This window comes from Eretmochelys imbricata, chromosome 2, assembly GCF_965152235.1.
Source record: "Eretmochelys imbricata isolate rEreImb1 chromosome 2, rEreImb1.hap1, whole genome shotgun sequence".
NCBI lineage: Eukaryota > Metazoa > Chordata > Testudines > Cheloniidae > Eretmochelys > Eretmochelys imbricata.
Genome location: NC_135573.1, coordinates 60,662,153 through 60,684,783, shown reverse-complemented (window position 1 = coordinate 60,684,783; position 22,631 = coordinate 60,662,153). Strand labels below are relative to the sequence as shown.

Genomic DNA, 22,631 nt, shown 5'->3' with positions numbered 1-22,631 from the left:
CACTGCGAACGATGGCAATACTCTGTAGGCATCTGTTAGGGTGACTATTACACTGATTAAAAGATCATCAAGGGTGCAAAGTCAATCATTCAGAAGTTAGAAAATGCCAGAATTATGGTTGCTTGTGTAACCTTAATTTGGCCCCGTTGCACTTATTCATTATGATACAGTCATTAAATATGTGATCACACCTTTTTTTCCCCACAAGACCCCTGTCTAGTCAGTGCACATGATGGATGGCGCTCAATTAAAGAGCAGCTATTCAATATTTTGTTTTCTCCTTAATGCATGTTCAGTGCATGGTCCCCATGCCTTATTTATTGCACACTACTCAAACTCTGCTATGAAGACAAAATTAGTTTCTTCGTGGGCTTTTCTATAGCACTCCTCACTATAGTGTGAAAGCTTCTGAAATATTAATGAATTTGCTTTAACAACACCCCTATGAGGTGAGTTGGGATTATTAGCTCCCCATCTGTAAAATGGGGGTAAGGCACAGAAAGAATAAAGGTAAATGTGTCCACTACTTCTAGGTGCTCAACATGAGAAGGCTAGAGCTGATTTTTCAGAGTACTTTGCATTATACAGCATTTTATATTTTCAAAGCACAACTCCCACTGACTACAACTGCAGATGTGAGTCCACTGCACTTTTTCAAATCAGACCCCAGGATTTCAAGTTAGGCATTCAAAAGGTCACAGTTAGCGAAAACCTAGGCAAATCATTTTTCATAACATCACATAGGAATTCTATGGCAGAGGCAGGACAGAATCCAATTCCTCAGGGTGGCATTCAACTACCTAAACCAGGACGCCATGTTTTATTTCTGCAACCCCTGTCTCATTCACTACACATTTTCCAAATTCTACAACAGAGTTAGGGTTCCTACAATAGTCTCCTTCGCTTACATAATCTTGATTCATTCATTCACTCAGAGCACACACTATTCTGTGCACTGAATGAGGGAGGATCTCTGTGGAAAAAATGCTATGTGACCATGTTATTAAGGACCATCATAGGGCATGTGCACAAGGCATGGGGAGGGTTAGACTGGCATTTCATAATCTCTGAAAGCTGGACTTTGCAACAGTAACATTCTTTTTACATAGGTTTCTGTGTGTGTAATTACCTAGCCTTTTAAAAAAACAAACTGAAAACACAAATGCTATCATGTGGAATCTCACGGACACCCACATGGTTCATAAGCAGTGTTGAACCTTTTCATCCACATAGACCTCTGCCACTTGAGCTAATGGAGTAACTGATAGCAGTAGAAAGCTGTCATCCTCTGTGTAGGCTGACAGCTAGAGGAGGACGTGACACACTTTGCCAGTGGGTTTCATAGCTATTTGCTGACACCAGAGGAACGTTGTGATTCAAGGAGTCTTTGATTCCGTTCCAACTTCTGGAGGACAATGTGCTGTGGTACGTATTTCATGGCCTATGCGTCACTACACTGCAAAGCCCAAAATCCATTTCCAGTTTACCAAAGAGATGAGCAAAGTTTCTGCTTCAATTTTTTTAATTCATCAGCTAGTTCATATACCAAAATATCAAAAGAACAGACTGAATGATCAATACCATAAAAAAAAATTAAATATTTATTGAATGAAAAGTTACAAATGCCATGCAATCTTGTAGTATGAATAACTAAAGTCTATAACTAAAATGATCTTTTAGAAACTATTTTCTACATACAGAATATTAAGATACTCACTGCTTGGTTTTCCATTCGTGCAAATATAACATTCAGCATTTGTGTGAGAGTGGCCTTGGCGGTGGTCTGATTTATGAGATTTTTGCTTGCGAGATAGATATTGTAACATGTTCTTACAGCCTGCAGCACGGTTCCTTCATGAATTTCTATGTGTTGAGATGTTACTGCAGTGAGTAAAGCCTAAAAAAGAACATATTAAGTTAGAACTCTCTTCCTTCTTAAATGAAGCACTGAACTAGTTTAAAATATTTCATATGCACATTTCTATATACAGCGCAACCGGTACACAGCTTCAACTACATTTCTGATTTACTGTTAAGTTTTTCTATGGTACTCATCAAGTCATATCCAAGTACCTCACATACATTAATCAAATTATCTTCATAAATACCCCTGTGATATAAAGAAGTATTCTTGTAATGATTCTACAAATGAAAAACTGAGGGACACAGATTTGCCCTAGGTCAAAAAGAAAGTCTGTGGCAGAACTGGGAATAAAAACCCTAGTTTGAGAGTCCAAGCCCACTGCACCAAACTACAACTATCATTCCACTCCACATCCACCTTATAGCTTTGCAAAACATATGCAACCTTTACTCAACAAGGGTAAGAGCCTTTGGTGATGAATTCAACAAGGTTTCTCAACAAAGCCTTTTAAGGAAACTAAGTAGCCATGGGACAAGAGGGAAGGTCCTCTTACGGATCAGTAACTGGTTGAAAGATAGGAAACAAAGGGGACATATAATTGGTCAGTTTTCACAGTGGAGGAAAGTGAGCAACAGGGTCCCCCAAGGATCTCTGCTGGGCCCTGTGCTGTTCAACATATTCATTAATGATCTGGAAAAGGGGGTGGACAATGAAGTGGTAAAATTTTCAGAGAATACAAAATTATTCAAAATAGGTAAGTCCAGAGCAAACTGTGAGAAGTTACAGAGGCATCTCACAAAACTGGGTGACTGGGCAACAAACGTAGAGTAGTGCCAAAGTAATACATATCAGAAAAATAATCTTAACTAAACATATATGATAATGGGTTCTAAATTCGCTGTTACCACCCAAGAAAAAGATCTTAGAGCCACCCTGGATACTTCCCTGGAAACTTTCACTCAGTGTGCAACAGTCAAAAAGGCTAACTGTACGTTAGTAACTATTAGAAGCAGTACAGAAAATAGAATGCCACTATATAAAACCATACAGCGCCCACACCTTGAATACTGTGTTCAGTTCTGGTCAATCCAGCTCAAAAAGGATACAACAGAACCAGAAAAGATTCAGAGAAGGGCAACAAAGATAAACAAGGGTATGGAACAGCTTCCATGTGAGGAGACACTAAAAATATCAAGGCTGTTCAACCTAGAAGAGAGATGATTAAGGGTGGGAAGGATATGATAGAGGTCTATAAAATCATAAATGTTGTTCAAAAGTGAATAGAAGTGAATATTTACCCTTTCCCACAATACAAAAACCAGAGATCACTCAATGAAATTAATAGGCAGCAGGTTTAATAAAAACAGGAGGAAGAACTTTTTCACACAATGCACAACTAACCTGTGGAATTCATTACCATGGGATGTTGTGATGGCCAGAAGTATAACTGGGTTCAAAAAAGAAGTCCAAGGAGGATATGTTAATCAATGGCTATTAGTCAAGAGGTCAGGGATGCAACCTCATGCTTTGGGGCAACCCTACACCTCTGACTACCAGAAGGTGGGAGTGGAAGAAAGAGGATGGATCCCTCCTTAACTGCCCTGTTTTGTATACTCCCCCTGAAGCTCTGTTATGGGCCTCTGCCAGACACAGAATACCGGGCAAGATGGACCATGGTATGACACATGACAGCTCTAATGTTATGTGCTTAACAGTGTATATCTACAAAATAATGTCCACCAAATAAAAGCAAAGTAACTTGGGGGGGGGGGGCCTTCACACAAAAACTCAATTTTTTTACAATATAATTATTTCTAAATATATTACAAATATTCTCTTGTCTTCTTTGCGCCATTGACAATGCTCACCAAGCAGCTACACTAGACTTTCCCCAGATGCTTGTACAATTGTACCCTTATCTAAGAGTCTCAGGTAGAAATTGTACGGAGAGTTCTGCATACATAAAATTCTTTTCTACCATTCAGCTTCAGGACAGGCAAATTTACATTTGGTGGCATCTTTTCTTAAGTATACTAAATCACATATTTCAGAGTAACAGCTGTGTTAGTCTGTATTCGCAAAAAGAAAAGGAGTACTTGTGGCACCTTAGAGACTAACCAATTTATTTGAGCATGAGCTTGAGTTGTAGCTCACGAAAGCTCATGCTCAAATAAATCACATAGTTATTATACAAGTTAAAATTTTTGCAATTTACAAATACCTAGAAAATACATTAAGACCTACAATAGAAAAACAGTGAAAAAAAATACTTATTAGTGGCAACTTAAGAGAAAAAAATATTAAAGAATAGCGTTTTATATGTGCATAGCCTTTCTCCACCATAGTGTGAGCAAGAAGTAGAATTCTTCTGAAGGATTATTCTATTGATGGGGAAGCCGGTAAAATTGAGAAGATACAAACTTTATACATTTAATATTTTTTATTTTATACATTAGATGTTATAAATAATTATTTTATTTGGGTTTTGCACTGGATCTTTTTACAAAGCAGGGTTCCTTTCATTAAACTACAACAGGAAACTGTCTTTCTCAACTTAATCTTTATTTGACAAAAAAAACTTCATAGGTTATATCTCACAAAACTGGGTGACTGGGCAACAACACGGTAGATGAAATTCAATGTTGATAAATGCAAAGTAATGCACATTGGAAAACATAATCCCAACTATACATATAAAGTGATGGGGGCTAAATTAGCTGTTACCACTCGAGAGAGATCTTGGAGTCATTGTGGATAGTTCTCTGAACACATCCACTCAATGTGCAGCGGCAGTCAAAAAGGCTAATAGAATGTTGGGAATCATTAAGAAAGGGATAGATAAGACGACATGATAGAGGTCTATAAAATCATAACTGGTATAGAGAAAGCAAATAAGGAAGTGTTATTTACTCTCTCATAACACAAGAACTAGGGGTTACCAAATGAAATTAAATAGGCAACAGGTTTAAAACAAACAAAAGGAAGTATTTCTGCACACAACACACAGTCAACCTGTGGAAATCTGCCAGAGAATGTTGTGAAGGCCAAGACTATAACAGAGTTCAAAAAAGAACTAGATAAATTCATGGTGGATAGGTCCTATTAGCCAGGATGGGCAGGGATGGTGTTCCTAGCCTCTGTTTGCCAGAAGCTGGGAATGCCCAACAAGGAGTGGATCACTTGATGATTACTTGTCCTGTTCTCTGGGGCATCTGGCATTGACCACTGTTGGAAGACAGGATACTGGGCTAGATGGACCTTTGGTCTGACCCAGTATGGCCGTTCTTACGTTCTTCTATACAACTACATAAAAAGGAACAATTCAAATATTTAAAGAAAAAAAAGGTTAAAGAGAAAGTTATTCTAGAAGTAACAATACACATTAAAACTACAATAACCAACTTTTTATCCCATCAGGATTCTTTTGCTCAAGATAGTCTTTTAAGAGAAGAAAAAAATTAAAGCAAAAATGTGTCTTCGGAAAATATACAACAGTGATCATCAGACAGCAAGTGTTTTTAAGGTGACCATAAGAAGTAACTGAGGTCCAAAAGCAGTAAGAGGTGTACGATATCACAAAGCTAATTTCTTAATATACGATAAAAGAAACCTTATATTAACTTACAATACATTTTTATTATACTAAAGAAGTGTAAAAGCTTTCAATACAGGTAATTTTGGATGCTGTAAGACGTGATACACACAAATGCTTAAGCCTTATATTGTGCAACTTTTTTTTTTTAAAGGTGCCTTTAAATGCGAAGGAATTCAGAGCTTTGAATAGGCATTCTTTGCTGTTTAGTTTTATATCTAAAGAAATAAACATTAAATAAAACTACGTAGTGGCCTAATGTTTGAATCAATTAAAACTTCTTTAAACTAGATAAAAATAACAGTTGTACTCTTGACTATGTCTCCTTTCCCATGAGAATCAGGATACTAGAGGGAGACTGAATTCAAGTAGTCTTCTAAAAACAAAACCTGAGGAAGGGGTGCCTGATTTGAGGATCTGCTCAAATGGTTCCATAAAGGCCTGTCCCCTAGCTAAGGAAGGTTTTCTCCCCCACTCAGAGGTCAAAGAGAGGTTTTAAGGTAATTTTAGTCCTCTCCCTGATGCCAGGTATTTATCTAGTCTTTAAAAGATGAAGCCTAAGAAGTAGTTATGAACTCAGTTATTAGAGATCAACAACTTAGGCTAAGATGAATGGTTCAAAAATTGAAATTGAATAAAATTTTCTAGACTGAAAAGCTATAGAAGTGCCACCGAAGTGGAAAAAAACCCTCTTCAGATATCTGTCAAAGAGAGGCATAATCTGTCCAAGATAAGGCTTCACAATGTATCTGGTTTTGATTTTGTCTCCATTCCTGGAGGTGCTGTTTTTCATCATTACTTTTTGATGAGAAGGACTTGTACTATTCTTGATCAAATGAGGAATTCTATCCTGCACTCCCTTATATTTTGGGCACTCGAGTTCAGTGTCTGTCTCGATCTATTCTCTACAACACTGGTCATACAACCGCCCCTTTGTGTGTCAATTTCCATTTCTAGTTTGTAGTCAGATCCAGGTAAGTGAACTACTGAATTTCTTATTTAAGTTTGATTTTTTTTTTTTTAATTAGACCTGTATACAGCAATTTTTCTTTATAACCTTCAGGTTTCAGATGCAGAACACACAACAGCCTGTGAGAGGGATGATCAAACAGCTCCACGTAGGCTATTTAGGTTTTAACCAGGATCACACCAGAGTTTCAAAATCTTCTTCACCGGGCCCATCGCCTCAGGATACACACAGCTTCTTTGCCTTGCTTCAAATCATTAGGTGGATATACCACTCTGCTCCTTAGCTTCAGATGTGAAAATCACCTGAGTAACAGGCCAGAGGAGAGGCAGTAGAACAGTCTCGTTGATTGACAGCAACTCTTACACTCAACTCCGCTGGGATCAGCAGGAGAGTATCTCTCATAGAGACTTCTTCAGATTTTCTGAGATATGTTGGTGACACGTAGGGGAATCTTCAGGTATCAATTCTTATGTTTCAGATTCTCATATTCAGTTATGAACTCCATATAGTTTTCCCTTACTTGGGGCAATTTTAGATTTAGCAAGAAAACTGCATGTTTACCACTGAACCAGTTTTAATCCAAATGAAAAATTAACATTCTATAACTAAATGTTCTGTTGTACGTTTGTAGAACTTGCATTCTCTTTTTAAACTGAATGATCCACAAAAGGACATAATGCTTACGTTACAATGAAGCAAACAGGGACAGGAGAAACAAGTTACAAAAATGCACAAAGAAGTGTTACACAAGTACTTACCGTTTTACAATGGCAATTTCCAACCTTTAGTTTAAAAACATAAGAAGATCTGTTTGTGCTTAGCAGATTTGGCTTAATGGTCTTTAAAAAAAAAAAACAAACAGTTGAGGGTGGTTCTGAACTGAACCTTTACAGGGCAAGTCATACTTTCTTCTCAGTGAAGCCTGACTGCACAAAACACCCCAGCACTGGTGGGTTAATGCCAGACTTTGTAGTCTTCATTTGACCAGTAGAAGAGGTCTTTTCCTCTATGAGAAGTATTATATTTCCATTGTTTAATTGTCTGGGGGTATTTTCTGCCACAGGAAGACAAGACATACAACATAAGTAGTCCCAACCTGTATTTCTGGCACACTGGTCTTGGGAACACAATCTGGTTTACTGTGAGAACAACTAAGAGGTTATCTGTTTACAGCACAATGAAGAAAGCATAGAAAGAATCTTTACTCAAGATTCAGTTAGCTAATCGGCACATTTATCTTTAGAGAAAACAATAATTAGCTAGCCACAGATCAACTTCTGGAAGAAACTTAAGGTCACAAGAACAAAAATTTAGCCCAAACATAAAGAAGTATATTGATAACATTTAGTTGATCATCAGATTGATGGCATATTTTACTTTATTATTGCATTTTATGCTTACAATCATGTCTTCCAAGCCATGTTATCCTTAGGGCAAATGCGAAAACATTGAAAAATCTAGAAATGATAAAAAGGAGGCTAACTGAAGCTAGATACTCAGTTTTTAAAGAGCTACACTTATTTAAATGTAGAAGCCATTGCAATAATGAAACAAAGCTTTTATCCTCAATGTTCTTTCTATTCAGGAAAGAAGGATTTAATCATGGACACCATATCCTGGGTTCTGTCACCAGAATTCAGGACGAAACATAATTAGTCATCTACAGAGCAGACTTCTTTCTTGATTCAATTCTGAATGTTACATTTTTTTCTAATCTGAGTAACTTTTCAATAATCAGCAAGCTGTCCTATTGTCTTCACAAGTGAACCTAACCAGTTCATCAGATTTCCTAGCCTCAGTCTCCCCACATAGATGTGAAGGATTGTTCTTTTCAGATAACTGGCTGTCATGTCTCTGGGTATGTACCAGTTTCTCTTGTAAAATGGATTTAACAACCGTATAAAATCCTAGTTTGATTCTGATATCTAATTTTCAGTTGTGAAATTAAATTACGTGTATTGTATTAAAGCCCCCCAATATAACATACACAAAATACATCTACTTAGTTTTAACTGGGGGCCTTCCACATCCCCAACTCTCAAAACTAAACCCACTATGAAAAGTCATCTCCCCCTAAACTGTGATATCAGATATCACAAACTAAGCAGTGTCAGCCAGTCACTAACTTGGAAGGAAAACCTCCAGAGAAAACCATATTCAAGGTTTTCAGAAAAGTATCTAATGCTAAGTTCCAGAGGCAATGTTTAGACATCTAATTAAGTACTGTAATATTCAAAAGTACTGAGCACCCAGCAGTTTCTTTTCAAGTCAACGGGAGCTGCTGGGTTCTCAATACTTTTGAAAATCAGGCCACTAATGGCTTATCTACCCAAACGAACACTTAGCTTGCAGCAAGCTAGAGTGGAAAGTACCCTGCACTAGTCTGCTGTACATTAAATGTATCTGTGCATTCTGCTGCCACGCACTAAAACTTCCATGTAGCACTTTGATCTATCCCCAATCTTTGAAATGGGGTAGATCAAAGTGCATTATGGAACATTTAGTGTACAGCAGCAGGGTCCACACAGACATGTAATATGCAGTAGACTAGTGAGAGGTACATTTACACTCCACGTGTCACAAACTAAGTGTTCATACAGATAAGTCCTTAAGTGATGTGGCAAATGCGCAACTGAGGCACTCCACCCTCTCCTAGCACTGAATTCAGTGTCACAGAATGACAGTGGAAAGCATTGTGCTGAAGTTTTATTGCTGTCCCTTCAGTTTTTCCCAATCATTCCATCTTTTTTCTAGCTCTCAAAATTGTTTTTCAATTAAAAACAAATATGAACTGCTCTGTTTTATTTTCACTCTATTATGAATGAAACCATGAAGAGTATTTTACTTTGAATCAGTCTCAAAATTTAACATATATTGACAGTAAATATTTGCTTCTGCCTTTCTCCTCCTACAGACACTAACCATGAAGACCACAAGCTTGCACAGAAGTCATTGCATACATAGCAGATTTCCTTTGCAGCAGTCTTATCACCCAATAGATTGCTTAGATGCCTAATTCACTCAAATTAGGAAGTTGTTTCATTTTAACCTTTCAGCTTATCGCTGATAACAGAAAGGGCTCTTGAAAAGTAAAAGTAAATTCTCCTAGCCATGCGCTAACAGATAAGACTATGGGAATTTGTGGCTATGAAAGAGCCAAACACACTCAGCACACAAATATCAGACCCACCCTAAAAAGAAAAGAGAAAAAGCAAGGACATCTGCTTATGGGGCTATCTTTCTTACCCCTCCAATTTTCTTCTACAGAAATTGATACAGTTCAACTTTTTTGTTATGGATAATAGATATTATATATGGAAAATTACATTAAAGTGTGAATAGAACTTCAGATTTCAAAGATGAAAACATTACAGAGGGCAAGCCATGAATGCAACCTTAGCCCTAGTACAGTGAGGCTGAAGACAAGGCAACTGATACACACATGCTGAGGGAGCCAGAAGGAAAACAGATTCAGAGCAGAGGGCCTTCACACTATCATAAAAGGAAGGTCAACAGGTTCCAATTACTGAAAAATTAATTAATTGCCCAGACATGTCCCTTCAGCACAACCCCAACTGCTTCCCCTGCACAGGCTCTGTTCGGCAGCAGAAGCAGACAGGGCTCTGAGCCCCAAGGCTACATTGAAGAGGGAGCTCTGTCCAGCAGGGGGATGAGCATTCTGAGGTACAGCCTTCTACTCCTTGCTCACAGAGTTCCCACAAGCCTCCCACTAGAGGAAGATAACTGCCAGTTGGTGGCTTTTGCAGGTATAAATTGTGGGGGAGCAAGGCAGGCAGGGAATATGTTCCCAGCAGCTGAGACTGCCCACTGAGACAACCCCAGGGGTGAAAGTAAGTTAGAGGACTTACCAGTATGCCAGAGTTCTGAGCAGGGGGCGTGGCCTCAACCGGAAGAGGTGTGGCCTTAAATCCCCGGGCCCTTTAAATCTTGATCTTATCCCTTAATCTTAAGTCTTAAATCTTAACCCCCGAGCTACCAGCGGCAGAGGTGGCTGGGAACCCCAGGGCTTGGGGGCGATTTAAAGGGCCAAGGGCTCCAGCTGTCGCTACTGCAGCGGAGCCCCAGGCCCTTTAAATCACTGAGGACCGCTACCCCGGGGCTCTGGGCTCTGGCAGAGCTTTAAAAGGCCTGGGGCTCCACTGTGGTAGCAGCTGCAGGAGCCCCAGAGCCCTTTAAATCCCCGCCTGAGCCCTGCTGCCCGAGCCCTGGGGTAGTGGCGGCCAGGCTCCCTCGGGGATTTAAAGGACCCTGGAGCTCCAGCTGCTGCTACTGCCCCGGCCCTTTAAACCCACTCCGGAGCCCCACCGCCACTACCCCAGGGCTTCAGCAGCAGGGCTCCAGTGGGGATTTAAAGGCTCGGGGCGGTAGCAGCGGCTGGAGCTCTGGGGTCCTTTAAATCCCCGCCATTGCCCCCCCCACCTTAGGGGTCGGGCAGCAGGGCGCAAGCGGGGATTTAAAGAGCCCCGGGGGGGTAGCGGCGGCTGGAGCTCCTGAGCCCTTTAAATCCCCACCTGAGCCCTGCAGCCCGAGCCCTGGGGTAGTGGTGGCGGGGATTTAAAGGGCCGGGGCAGTAGCAGAGGCTGGCACTCTGGGACCCTTTAAATCCCCGCCAGAGCCCCGCCGCTGCTGCCCCAGGGCTTTAAATTGCACTCTGGGAAAGCCGGTCCTGGTACGGTGCACTGGCTCTTACCGGTACGCCGTACTGGGGCGTACCGGCTTACTTTCACCTCTGGACAACCCACACAGACCCCTTCTGACCCCAGCCCTTCAATGTGTCTCTGTCTTTGGACACTCTGATAACCCTGTTGGGGAAAAAGAAAAGGAGTACTTGTGGCACCTTAGAGACTAACCAGTTTATTTGAGCATGAGCTTTCGTGAGCTACAGCTCACTTCATCAGATACATACCGTGGACTGCTGCAGTTTCCACGGTATGTATCTGATGAAGTGAGCTGTAGCTCACAAAAGCTCATGCTCAAATAAACTGGTTAGTCTCTAAGGTGCCACAAGTACTCCTTTTCTTTTTGCGAATACAGACTAACACGGCTGTCACTCTGAAACCTGTTGGGGAAAACATCCCAAAGTTTGGGAACCTCTGCTTTTGACAGCACATGAAAAATACAGTTCCAAACAAAACAATGAAACACCTACATGCCCTTCCCTGTCTCAATTTCCTCACCCCTCTGGAGCGGTTCTTTGGGCTTAGGTCAGAGTTCTCTGGGATGTCCAAGACCCTCCCATCTTCTCCTCCTGCATACCCTTCTTTTTGGCTTCTGGTCTCTTCTCCTTCTCTAAAATGGCCTTTTAGAAAGTTGATGTCCCCTCTGTCATGTGGCCCCCGATCAACCTCATCAGCTGCTTAAAGTCCCACCTGCAGCAATTCCTTCATCCAACTAGAGCTCTGTTGATGGGCTGTGAATTAAATTCCATCCAGTTGCCTGTAGACAAGGCTTCATGTCATAATCATGACTCCATAGGCAGTGAGAGAGAAAAAGGATAACAGACATGTACTATCAGTATGCTAAGAATGGAAAGGAACACCTTATGAAACAGGGCTGGAGTGGGAGATGAAGAAAGCACTAAAATAAAAACTGAAATTGTGTTTCCAAATAAATGCTATGCTTTGAATCCTCAAGGACATGCATATTTTCTTGCTGTCATTACTATAATCATTTGAAACCGCATTTGGTCAGCAATTACCTTTATTATTTGTAGCTGAACCCCTTCATCTGTTTGAGGACCTTGAAAACAGCCACATATTGTCTCAATAATTCTATCGATTAATTTTTTGCCTGGAGCTGTACTGTCTGGAGCATTTCCAGTCAAGTGCCCATATGCTATAAGTTTCTGGAGGGAAAAAGAAAGGGAAATGCTAAATAAATGAATTTTAAAACCAACCTTGCAATTCAATATGTAGATTCACATTTATAACGCAAGTGAAGTCAGGATAATTACAACAGTGCAGTGTATCCCAAATCACAGTAAATTTCAAGCATTCGCAGAAAATCCTTCAAAAGCATTTATGTTCTTATCCAGCAACTGCAACAACACTCAGTATGAAGTTTATCAATTTAGCTTACCTAAAACATTACAATTTACAGTCTATAAACATTTACTCAAAATAAAAACTGTCTCAACAATTTTAACTGGATTCTGAGACCGACTCAAAAATTCTACAGATATTCACATTGCATTTTTACCTATTGCATCTGTACTATACAATGTTATAATACACCCAACAGAAAGCAAGTTTACAGAATGCCTTTCAAGGCTGGCAAACATAAAATTGGAACCACTAGGTGTGTTTTGGTTTGCAAGTATTCAATAGTCTTTGCATGCCTGCTTCAAACCTTGTGAAAAGGAAGAGTATTCTAAAATAACAGAATTCTGTTCTCTGAGCATTCCAGCCATGACAATACTTGTAAGTCTCAATAACCTCCCTACTCATAATAGAGAGAACAGACAGGTAGCATAGTGAGACTGTATGCCAGGTATGTATGTGCCTATGAATACAAATATATGCACTGGGTTCATTGTTCTCAGGCCATCCAGGGGAAGACAGACAGAATTTTTGGTAGACATCTTAAGCTTTTTTTCAGAACAACATTACAGGACCAAGATGGAAAGATTAATCTTTTTTACATGGGAAACCCACGTCATGGGCTCAAACTAGAGCATTTGTGAACCTCAAATTTTGACTATTTTACTGCAATTATGAAGAATATAAAATAAGTTTCACAGTAATATACCTGTTCTGGTAGCAGATGTTTAGAGAGTTGTTTTCTATACATGCACATTAATACAAAAGATTGAGGTTTGGGACAAATTACATTATATATAAATTAGTATACAATTCACTAGTTGTAGTTAATATAAAGTATATATATAGCTAGATATATTTTCTTCCTTTGTTCTTCAAAACTAGTCTACACTTGTCTGAAAAAAAATCATACATTTTGGTTAGTATGTCCCATACAGTAGCTGAAAAAAAGACATTCTTCCTTAGTTACATTTACCCATCCCCTTCCCTCCAAACCAAACAAGATTTTCTTTCAGACAGTGAATAAAGCTCAGTTGTATACAGACCTGTAAACAATCTAGAGATGTACTAACAATCCTGGGGCACTTAGACTGGCATGCCAATTCGAATGGTAAGAAGTACTTGTCGGCTTCAATAAAGCTTGTCTTCGATTTCACTGGTGGAAGTGTGCTTGAACCAGGCTTTGCTTCTCCATGAGGGGGACTAAACAGAATAGTCTGATCATTACAATGTTACAAGTATCTACACTTAAGAAATCCTTCCATCACAATACTAGTTTTTCCCCTCATTTTTTTCACTTGTTCTTAACCTCAAGAAGGGAAATGATACATTGAAAACTGATTTTTATTAACTCAAACTATCAGAACAAAATGCAAGAGGATGGTACTTGCAATAAGTAAAGACAAAATCTGTAAAAACAGATTCTCAGTATGAATATAAACTTTGGTTCTACCTGAAAGATTCCTTTACTTAGGTCAGACAGGTTCCATTGATTCCAACAGTGGATCTTCAGGTGCTCTTGCTGATTAGGAGACAGGCAAACTTGTTTTCTTTGAACACAGGTGTAACCTACACATCTCCTGGGTGTGGTGTTCAGCCCCCTCTAGTGGCACTGAGACCACTTAGAAATTAATGAGTCTGCTCTACACCCTTAGCTAAGGGCCATATGGATTTTAGCTCATGCAGTAGAGGCTCACGCATTTAGCTCCAGAAGTCCCAGGTTCGATCCTGCCCGCTGACTACTGGGGTCTGTCACACAGGCACAGCCCCTCCCACTGAAAAGTCTGCACAACAGAACTTTCAGAGCTGTGAAATACTCCTTAGAATTATCTAGATAAGAACTTTGCTACTATAGAGTAAATTGTATCTCAGACAACATGACTTATTGCAAAGCATGGAGACTAATGACTAGAACATCATGCTTTAAGATCCCTCATATCCTTTTGGCAATGTAAGCATTTGAAAGGTGAACCAAATCTGTGGACTTCCCTGACCTAACAAAATATGCAGATGAGAACAAAAATGATTCTATTCTCTTCCTCAGGCAGGTCCACAGACTATAAGAGTAGGAGTACTTGTGGCACCTTAGAAACTAACAAATTTATTTGAGCATAAGCTTTCGTGAGCTACAGCTCACTTCATTGGATGCATTCAGTGGAAAATACAGTGGGGAGATTTATATACACAGAGAACATGAAACAATGGGTGTTACCATACACACCGTAACAAGAGTGATCAGGTAAGGTGAGTTATTACCAGTAGGAGAGCAGGGGCGAAAAAACCTTTTGTAGTGATAATCAAGGTGGGCCATTTCCAGCAGTTGACAAGAACGTCTGAGGAACAGTGGAGGGGGGAATAAACATGGGAAAATAGTTTTACTTTGTGTAATGACACATCCACTCCCAGTCTTTATTCTAGCCTAAGTTAATTGTATCCAGTTCCAGTTCAGCAGTCTCTCGTTGGAGTCTGTTTCTGTAGTTTTTTTTGTTGAAGAATTACCACTTTTAGGTCTGTAATCAGGTGACCAAAGAGATTGAAGTTTTCTCCGACTGGTTTTTGAATGTTATAATTCTTGACGTCTCGGTACTGTGGAAGCACTCCGCCGAGTTACTGCACTTAATGCACTTAGAGCATTTTCTGTGGGGACACACACACTCGAATATATAAAACCGATTTCTAAAAAAACGACTTCTATAAATTCGACCTAATTCCGTAGCGTAGACATACCCTTAGGCTTGAATAAAGACTGGGAGTAGATGTGTCATTACACAAAGTAAAACTATTTTCCCATGTTTATTCCCCCCTCCACTGTTCCTCAGACGTTCTTGTCAACTGCTGGAAATGGCCCACCTTGATTATCACTACAAAAGGTTTTTTCGCCTCTGCTCTCCTACTGGTAATAACTCACCTTACCTGATCACTCTTGTTACAGTGTGTATGGTAACACCCATTGTTTCATGTTCTCTGTGTATATAAATCTCCCCACTGTATTTTCCACTGAATGCATCCAATGAAGTGAGCTGTAGCTCACGAAAGCTTATGCTCAAATAAATTTGTTAGTCTCTAAGGTGCCACAAGTACTCCTTTTCTTTTTGCGGATACAGACTAACATGGCTACTACTCTGAAACCAGACTATAAGAGTGGGATTCTTGCAGTAGTATCCACTTGAACATCCTTTGAACTGATTACAATAATTATATACAATTTCTTATAAAAACTGCAATTTTTGAACTATTATTTCATGTAGCACCTTCTTTTGAAGATGTCCACTAATATTTATATCTAGTATTTAGTGAAAGTGGAACATTAAGACCAGCCAGTTCTGCTGCATATCTCTTCATACAGAGTAAGGAGGATTTTCTAAATCTTTTGGTGTGTGCATATATCTGGGTTACATCTTCTCCTTAAGGTGACTTGGTGAGGGGCAAAAAGGAAGTGATCACAATTTCCCAAGTTCTGTGAAAGACTATTCATTTTTGCGGATGAAAGCTGAATTTGTCCTCAAAGCTACCTTAGCCTGGAGAAAAGTGCAGAACTACAAGGAAACAGATACATTTCTTGAAATGGTTCAAATTAATATTTAGGAAGCACTTCCAAAACTAAATTAAGGTACCAGAGCAGGGAAGAACACATTTGTTGTGGTGTTGTTCAAGCAGCTGCTTTAAGGAATTCCTTAATATTCAGGTGAGAATATATTTTCTTTTTACTTTATGTTTCCAGGATAGAGAACAGAGCCAATACTTTGATATCTTATTTTAAAACCCACGAGGGGCTCCAGTTATACAGGTTACCTCTGAAGTCCGCTGACTAATTGGTGTAAGGAAAGATCAATACAATATGCTAATCTGTGGTACTTACTTTTAATGGGAGGCCTAATTCTGTACCTGAAAAATTGTAACAGCTTTCTTTCAGATTCATTACAAAATATAAAGGCACCAGTCTTGCTCCTATTAAAGTCATTGGCAAAACTTTCCTCTTCCAAAGTTTTGTGTGATACAAGGATTAAAAAAATCAGTTAAGAATTTTGACTTATCTATATGCTATACATAATGTCTAGATAAGATAATAAAGATAGTCTACTGTGCACTATGAAATTAAAATACCCACAGATGTTTTCAGGTCACAATGTGCTCTAAACCACAGGTGTCTAATCCTGGAGTAACTCCACTGATTTCAAAAGTTAGGGCTTGATTTATTTTTTTATTTTATTTTTTTTTAGAAGTGCTGAGCACTCACATTCATGGAGACATATATATGCTCTGCCCTTCTAAAAATCACTTACTGTGGATTTATACAGATAAAATCAAGACCAGGGTCTGCTTCATGGAATTTGAATTGCCTGTAAAACTCCATATAATTAAAGACATAGTAAAATACATTGAATTAGAGATAAACTCTTTTTCCCCCATATTGTTTGACAAGTAGAACTGCTTTCTAAGATGTGCAGCGATGCCCGCTTTGTGATGTAACCCAGTCACTTGTTGGAGGAGATTAAATAAACATATTTTGTAGAAAACATTCTTGCAATCTGTATTTATCTATATTCTGTAGCTGCACCTCTGAGTCATATCTCACTGCACTGACACAGTTAAAGGAAACACAAATACATCTAAACTTAAAAGAAAAAAATTCCCTGGAGAAGTCTCCACGGCCCTTAATACAAAATACTGTATTTGAATCTTCACCAGTTTAAGAAGTGAGCTGGATTAGCTGATATTGTTCTTGAACAAAGCATCGTTGACACCACCCCAAGTTTCCCTTAATTCTTAGTCTCCACCATTCAAAATAAAAACAAAAACAAAAACAAAAAAAAAGGGGGGGGGGGAAGAGCTAGATTCTATCTTTTTCAATTCAACGTTTGGATTTTTATAAAATCTGCAAGAGATGCAGTTTTCCCTGATATTGTTTTCTTAGAGGCTACCTCCTCAGAGATTCCTCCACATTCTGAGCTCATTTGAAATTCCCATGCAGGCCATTTCCTCTTAAGAGGAAGAGGTCAGATCTCCTTTGTCCACCTCTGGTAGGGCTCTGAGGGAGGTACACACTATTCCTGCTGTAGGGTGTTAGCACACTCTGTGGATCTAGCCTAGGAGATCTCAAGGATTCACTATCATGCCACTTTAAGGTCAGGTTCTGAAAAATTAGATAGATTGGGTAGCTTGGGGGTGGGGGGGGGAAGAGGGGAGGGGAAGAAACAGTACAGGGAAACCCTGTTCAGTGGGAGTTCAATATGTAAGCCACATGGATGGAGTCTCAAAGAAATATTAAGGCCCTGCCCCAGCATAGCCTGATGAAAGAGGTCACTGCTGTTGCTTGATGCTTAGGAAGCCCCTTGAAAAGGAGCTGCATAACCATAATGCTCCACTTGTCTCCTAAGACAGAATCTTCAGGTAGGCTCAACTACTGCTGATGCTTGGAAAGAGCAGGCAGATCCCCTGCAAGGTGCTGTTGTTTACACAGATGAACATCCGAGTCAGAAGGGTTTCACAGACCCAGGAGGAGACCTCTGCTGAGTTCACAGTTAGCTTCATGAGCAGATGAAGTTGTCTGAAGCAACAAGAAAGACTTGCTCCTGCTTGGGAGTCCACCATGAGGGTTGTGGTTACACACAAAAAACAGCTGAGGCAGACCTGGCAGCCAGTTTAAAAAGGGGCCTAGGAAACTTTTGTTACACACAATGTATCTTGTCCTGGCTTGCGCCACTGATACTGGGTAGTATTTGGCACTCTTCCTCCATTAGTAGCAGGGTAGATAAAAACAATGAGTTTTTTAAAAACATTGTCTTTTATTTTGCTATTTAAATTTTTTTTTAAATAAACCTGTTTAAAATTAAATCTGAATGTAGGTCTTAGAACGTTTTCAATTAAACTTACTACAATCTCTTGTTTGTGATTAAATATTTAAATAAAAAATAAATATGCTGAATCCATAAGCCTCTACGAAAAGCTTTATGTTAAAGGTTGCTTTTTTATATAAAGAAAGAATCAGGGGGAAACATTGAATTTTTGAGGTCAAACCTTATAAATATGGTACAATAGGTTATATGCTGTATTAAGGGCTCAATCCTGTGGGAGACCCATGGGCTGTGCTACTGGATGCACAGCACTGGCAAACTCATCACAGATGTTGGGACCCAGCCTCTGACTCCAGGAGACACCACTGTTTATCTCATCAGGATCATCCACTGAACCCACCTGGGTGTCTCATACTCCCTATTTTATAGCTTCTTCCTGCTTGAGTTCGGATTGGCTCCTTTCTAAAATTATGAATATTATGACTCCGCCAAGCATGGAAACTTGCTCTCTAGCTCATGGAAAAACACTGATCTACCAGCCCTTGCTTCTGGATGGTTCTGGGCACTTGAAGTAAATGGCCTTGCTGTCTTCTTGCATATGTCCAGAGAGAGATATAAACAGAAATCCATTAGTTTCTCAACTGCCTCCCTCTCTGTCTCTAAACAAATAAAATATTGCAGTGCAGTCTAATGTGGGTTACACAAGCAAAAGTCTCAGATTGTTGTTTAATCTTTTGTTTTTCTGGGGATAGGAGTGCGGTGGGGAATTATGTAACAAGGGAGAAGGAGCAGAATGCGAAAACAGAGAGGAGCAACACTGGTGTCAAAGCAGGACACTGTGGGAAGAAGGGACAACATTTTTCAGAGTGCTTCCTCTAGTGTTGATTTCAACACCTGGAAACTGGAGAAAAAAATGTCATAGCTTCAGGTTGTAAAAAAGATGCTATTTGGGAATATTTCAAGAAATTCCTGCACCTCTGGGTAAAAAAGGAACTCCTGCCAAATGTAAACAGTGCAACAAAGATATAAGGCCTGGTCGTCAGAATGAAACATTATGAAAAATGCTCCTCAGGAGGCAATGACTTAAGATGATGATGTGGACACATCTGAACAATCTGCATCAACTGGTTAGTAAAGAATGCTGCAAAAATAAGTTATGGACTGTTTACCATGTCTTACTATGCTAGCAAATTATATAAAGCAGTCAACATCAGACTAAAGAGAAATACAGAAAATATGGTGAATATAGGAAACCTATTTCCATAACCTTGAACAAACTGCAGAAAAATTGCTGCAATACTGCTGATGCTATTGAAATTTATAAAGAACTTCCAGAGACACTGAAGAAAGAAATACCCAACTACAAAGTTAAATTGCAGGAAGTAAAGAAGTGGGTGGATCAAGCGCTTACTCCACCTCATTTTCTTGCCAATATTCTCAGCCCAAAGTGTGAGGGTTCATGCTTAATGGATGAAGAAGATGCTTCTGCTATGACTTGGGCATCTAATAATCACCTATCAGTCATGCCAACCATAATAAATTTCAGGGCTGGAGCTGAACCATTCAAGCGGTACATTTGACAACGATGTTTTAAAGAGAGTCACACCATTGATGTCACTAGCTAACTGGAACCAGATGTGTTGAAGTATTAAACCAGCTTTTCACAGCAGTAGCCTCTTAGAATATTTTCTTCATTTGGACTGATTCATTCAAGGTTGAGAAATCAATTGGGAGGTGAAAAGATAGGAAAACATCTCTCTCTCTTCCAGTCTATGAATAAAAACAAGGAGGAAGAGGATATCTACTATTTTTAAAAGTCTTTAGGACAGCCTAAGTAACTTAGAAGACTGGTGTCTCATTTTCAAGAGACTTAGATGACTAGGAACTTAAGCTCCAGTCACTTTCACTTAGGCATATCTGAAAATTTTCCCAGACTGACCTGAAATAGGAAGTTTAATTCACGGACTACAATTAATCCTTCTGTTCCTTTAATAAATCATGTGAAAGTGAACATGCTTTGATAAGAGAAGCTTATATATCCAAAACATTAAAGGTTTTGCTTAATAAAACTAAATTTTATTTACAGTTGTGTGTTTAATTAAATTCCAGTTAATTTCCTAATAAAGCAGCTTGACACAAATCATGAGCAAAAAGTTAATTATATTATAATAAGCAATATAATTCACCATAATTTTCTAATAAACTAAAAATGTACAATTAAGAATCTGAAAATACTAATCTAATTGATTAAATAAATGTATAGCTATAGTATACCCTCCTAGATAGCAAAAAGATATACCAAATCTACCATAAAGTCTTTATTGAGCTGTAAATCAACATGGTTTTAATGGTTACACCAATCAATGAGAATTCACCTTTCTTTAGAAAATAACTGAAGTACAAATGGAAAAGTTGATTAAAATCGATAACTTTAAATGAGGCTTTCCACTCGGTGATTTAAATCATAGTTTACATTGTGGCTTTAAATCGATCCACCCTGACTAGTACCAATCTTAAATAAGAAGCATGACAGGCATTTCTTGCCCCTGATTTCCCTGAATGGATTGGGGTCTGCCCCAACAGCAGATCAAAGCCATACAACACCTCAAAGAAAAATTTTCAAAAGGTTAATCAGACTGTGGAGTTAATTATTAACTACCTAGATATCCAATGTGAGATAAGAAAAGGAGTTTAAAATTAATTTTGGAGAAAAATAGGAAGTTCCTCTGTCCTAATGCTCTGCAAAGGAAGATCTTCTACCTCCTCTGCAGCCAAAGACAACTGATAACTCTTTGGTAGGAGGGGTACATCCTACATCCATAGCTAACAAGTCTATATGCCTCCAAAGCAATAAAGGAAACTGAAGATCCACTATTAGAATCTTTAGACATGCCTGAAAAATATATAAACAAAATAAAAATCTATTAACAAAATATTTCATCATAGGTAAGGATTATATGTACACTACACACACAAACAAAACTACATACTTACAAAACAACTATGTTAAAAACATTAAGGCTGCAAAGCCTAACACTCAAAAACTATAAAATGTCAGAATTGAGGTTGCACATGCACCTGGATGAGGACCCTTTGTGCATATGCATTGTGATACAGTCTTTAATTACATGATCACATACTATCACATACTTGGATTTAAACTTGGAGAGTGGCCAGTTTGGATGAGCTATTACCAGCAGGAGAGTGAGTTTGTGTGTGTATGGGGGTGGGTTTTTGGAGGGGGGTGAGGGAGTGAGAGAACCTGGATTTGTGCAGGAAATGGCCTAACTTCATTATCATGCACATTGTGTAAAGAGTTGTCACTTTGGATGGGCTATCACCAGCAGGAGAGTGAATTTGTGTGGTGGGGTGGAGGGTGAGAAAACCTGGATTTGTGCTGGAAATGGCTTTTAGATAAGCTATTACCAGCAGGACAGTGGGGTGGGAGGAGGTATTGTTTCATATTCTCTGTGTATATATAGAGTCTGCTGCAGTTTCCACGGTATGCATCTGATGAAGTGAGCTGTAGCTCACGAAAGCTCATGCTCAAATAAATTCGTTAGTCTCTAAGGTGCCACAAGTACTCCTTTTCTTTCTGCGAATACAGACTAACACGGCTGTTACTCTGAAACCTGTCATTATGCAAGGCACTGCATTTAGCCGTATGGAGTGGAAATCTATCAACTGCATGAAAAAACTTGCACAGATACAGACAGACATCATCTTCCTTTCCAAATGCAAACAGATGGACATCGTACCAAAAGGACTGAAGGTAAAAAATCCATTACAATCTACATACCACACAGACTATGCTGACAGCTTGTGCCACACGCTCTCAAAGAAACTGCGGAATCACCTGATCAACATCCTCTACAGCAAACAGGGACAGATTAAGAATGAGCTCTCAAAAATGGATACTCTCATAAAAAACCAACCTTCCACACAAACTTCCTCGTGGCTGGATTTTACTAAAACTAGACAAGCCATTTACAACGCACACTTTGCTTCTCTACAAAAGAAAAAGGACACTAAACTTTCTAAACTACTACATGCTACAAGGGGCCACAGCAATGGTTCCCTCAACCCACCTAGCAATATTGTTAACCTATCCAACTATACTCTCAGCCCAGCAGAAGCAGCTGTTCTATCCCGGGGCCTCTCCTTCTGCCCCTCCACCCCTACGAACATGATACAGTTCTGTGGTGACCTAGAATCCTATTTTCGACGTCTCCGACTCAAGGAATATTTCCAAAATACCTCTGAACAACATACTAATCCACAGAGGTCTCCCTACCAACACTACAGAAAGAAGGATTCTAGGTGGACTCCTCCTGAAGGTCGAAACAGCAGA

At 39.3% G+C, this 22,631-nt stretch overlaps 1 protein-coding gene across 2 annotated transcripts in view; it reads right to left on the bottom strand.

The window, feature by feature from the left end:
• Positions 1-22,631, bottom strand: part of ARFGEF1 (ARF guanine nucleotide exchange factor 1) — a 179,057-nt gene that overhangs the window by 88,382 nt on the left and 68,044 nt on the right. For both annotated transcript variants that reach the window (XM_077810168.1, XM_077810167.1), the window contains exons 3-5: positions 13,532-13,688; positions 12,146-12,292; positions 1,718-1,897 (exon numbers count right to left, since the gene is read on the bottom strand). In XM_077810168.1, the coding sequence (XP_077666294.1) occupies positions 1,718-1,897; positions 12,146-12,292; positions 13,532-13,688 (484 nt within the window). The remainder of the gene's footprint in view (positions 1-1,717; positions 1,898-12,145; positions 12,293-13,531; positions 13,689-22,631) is intronic.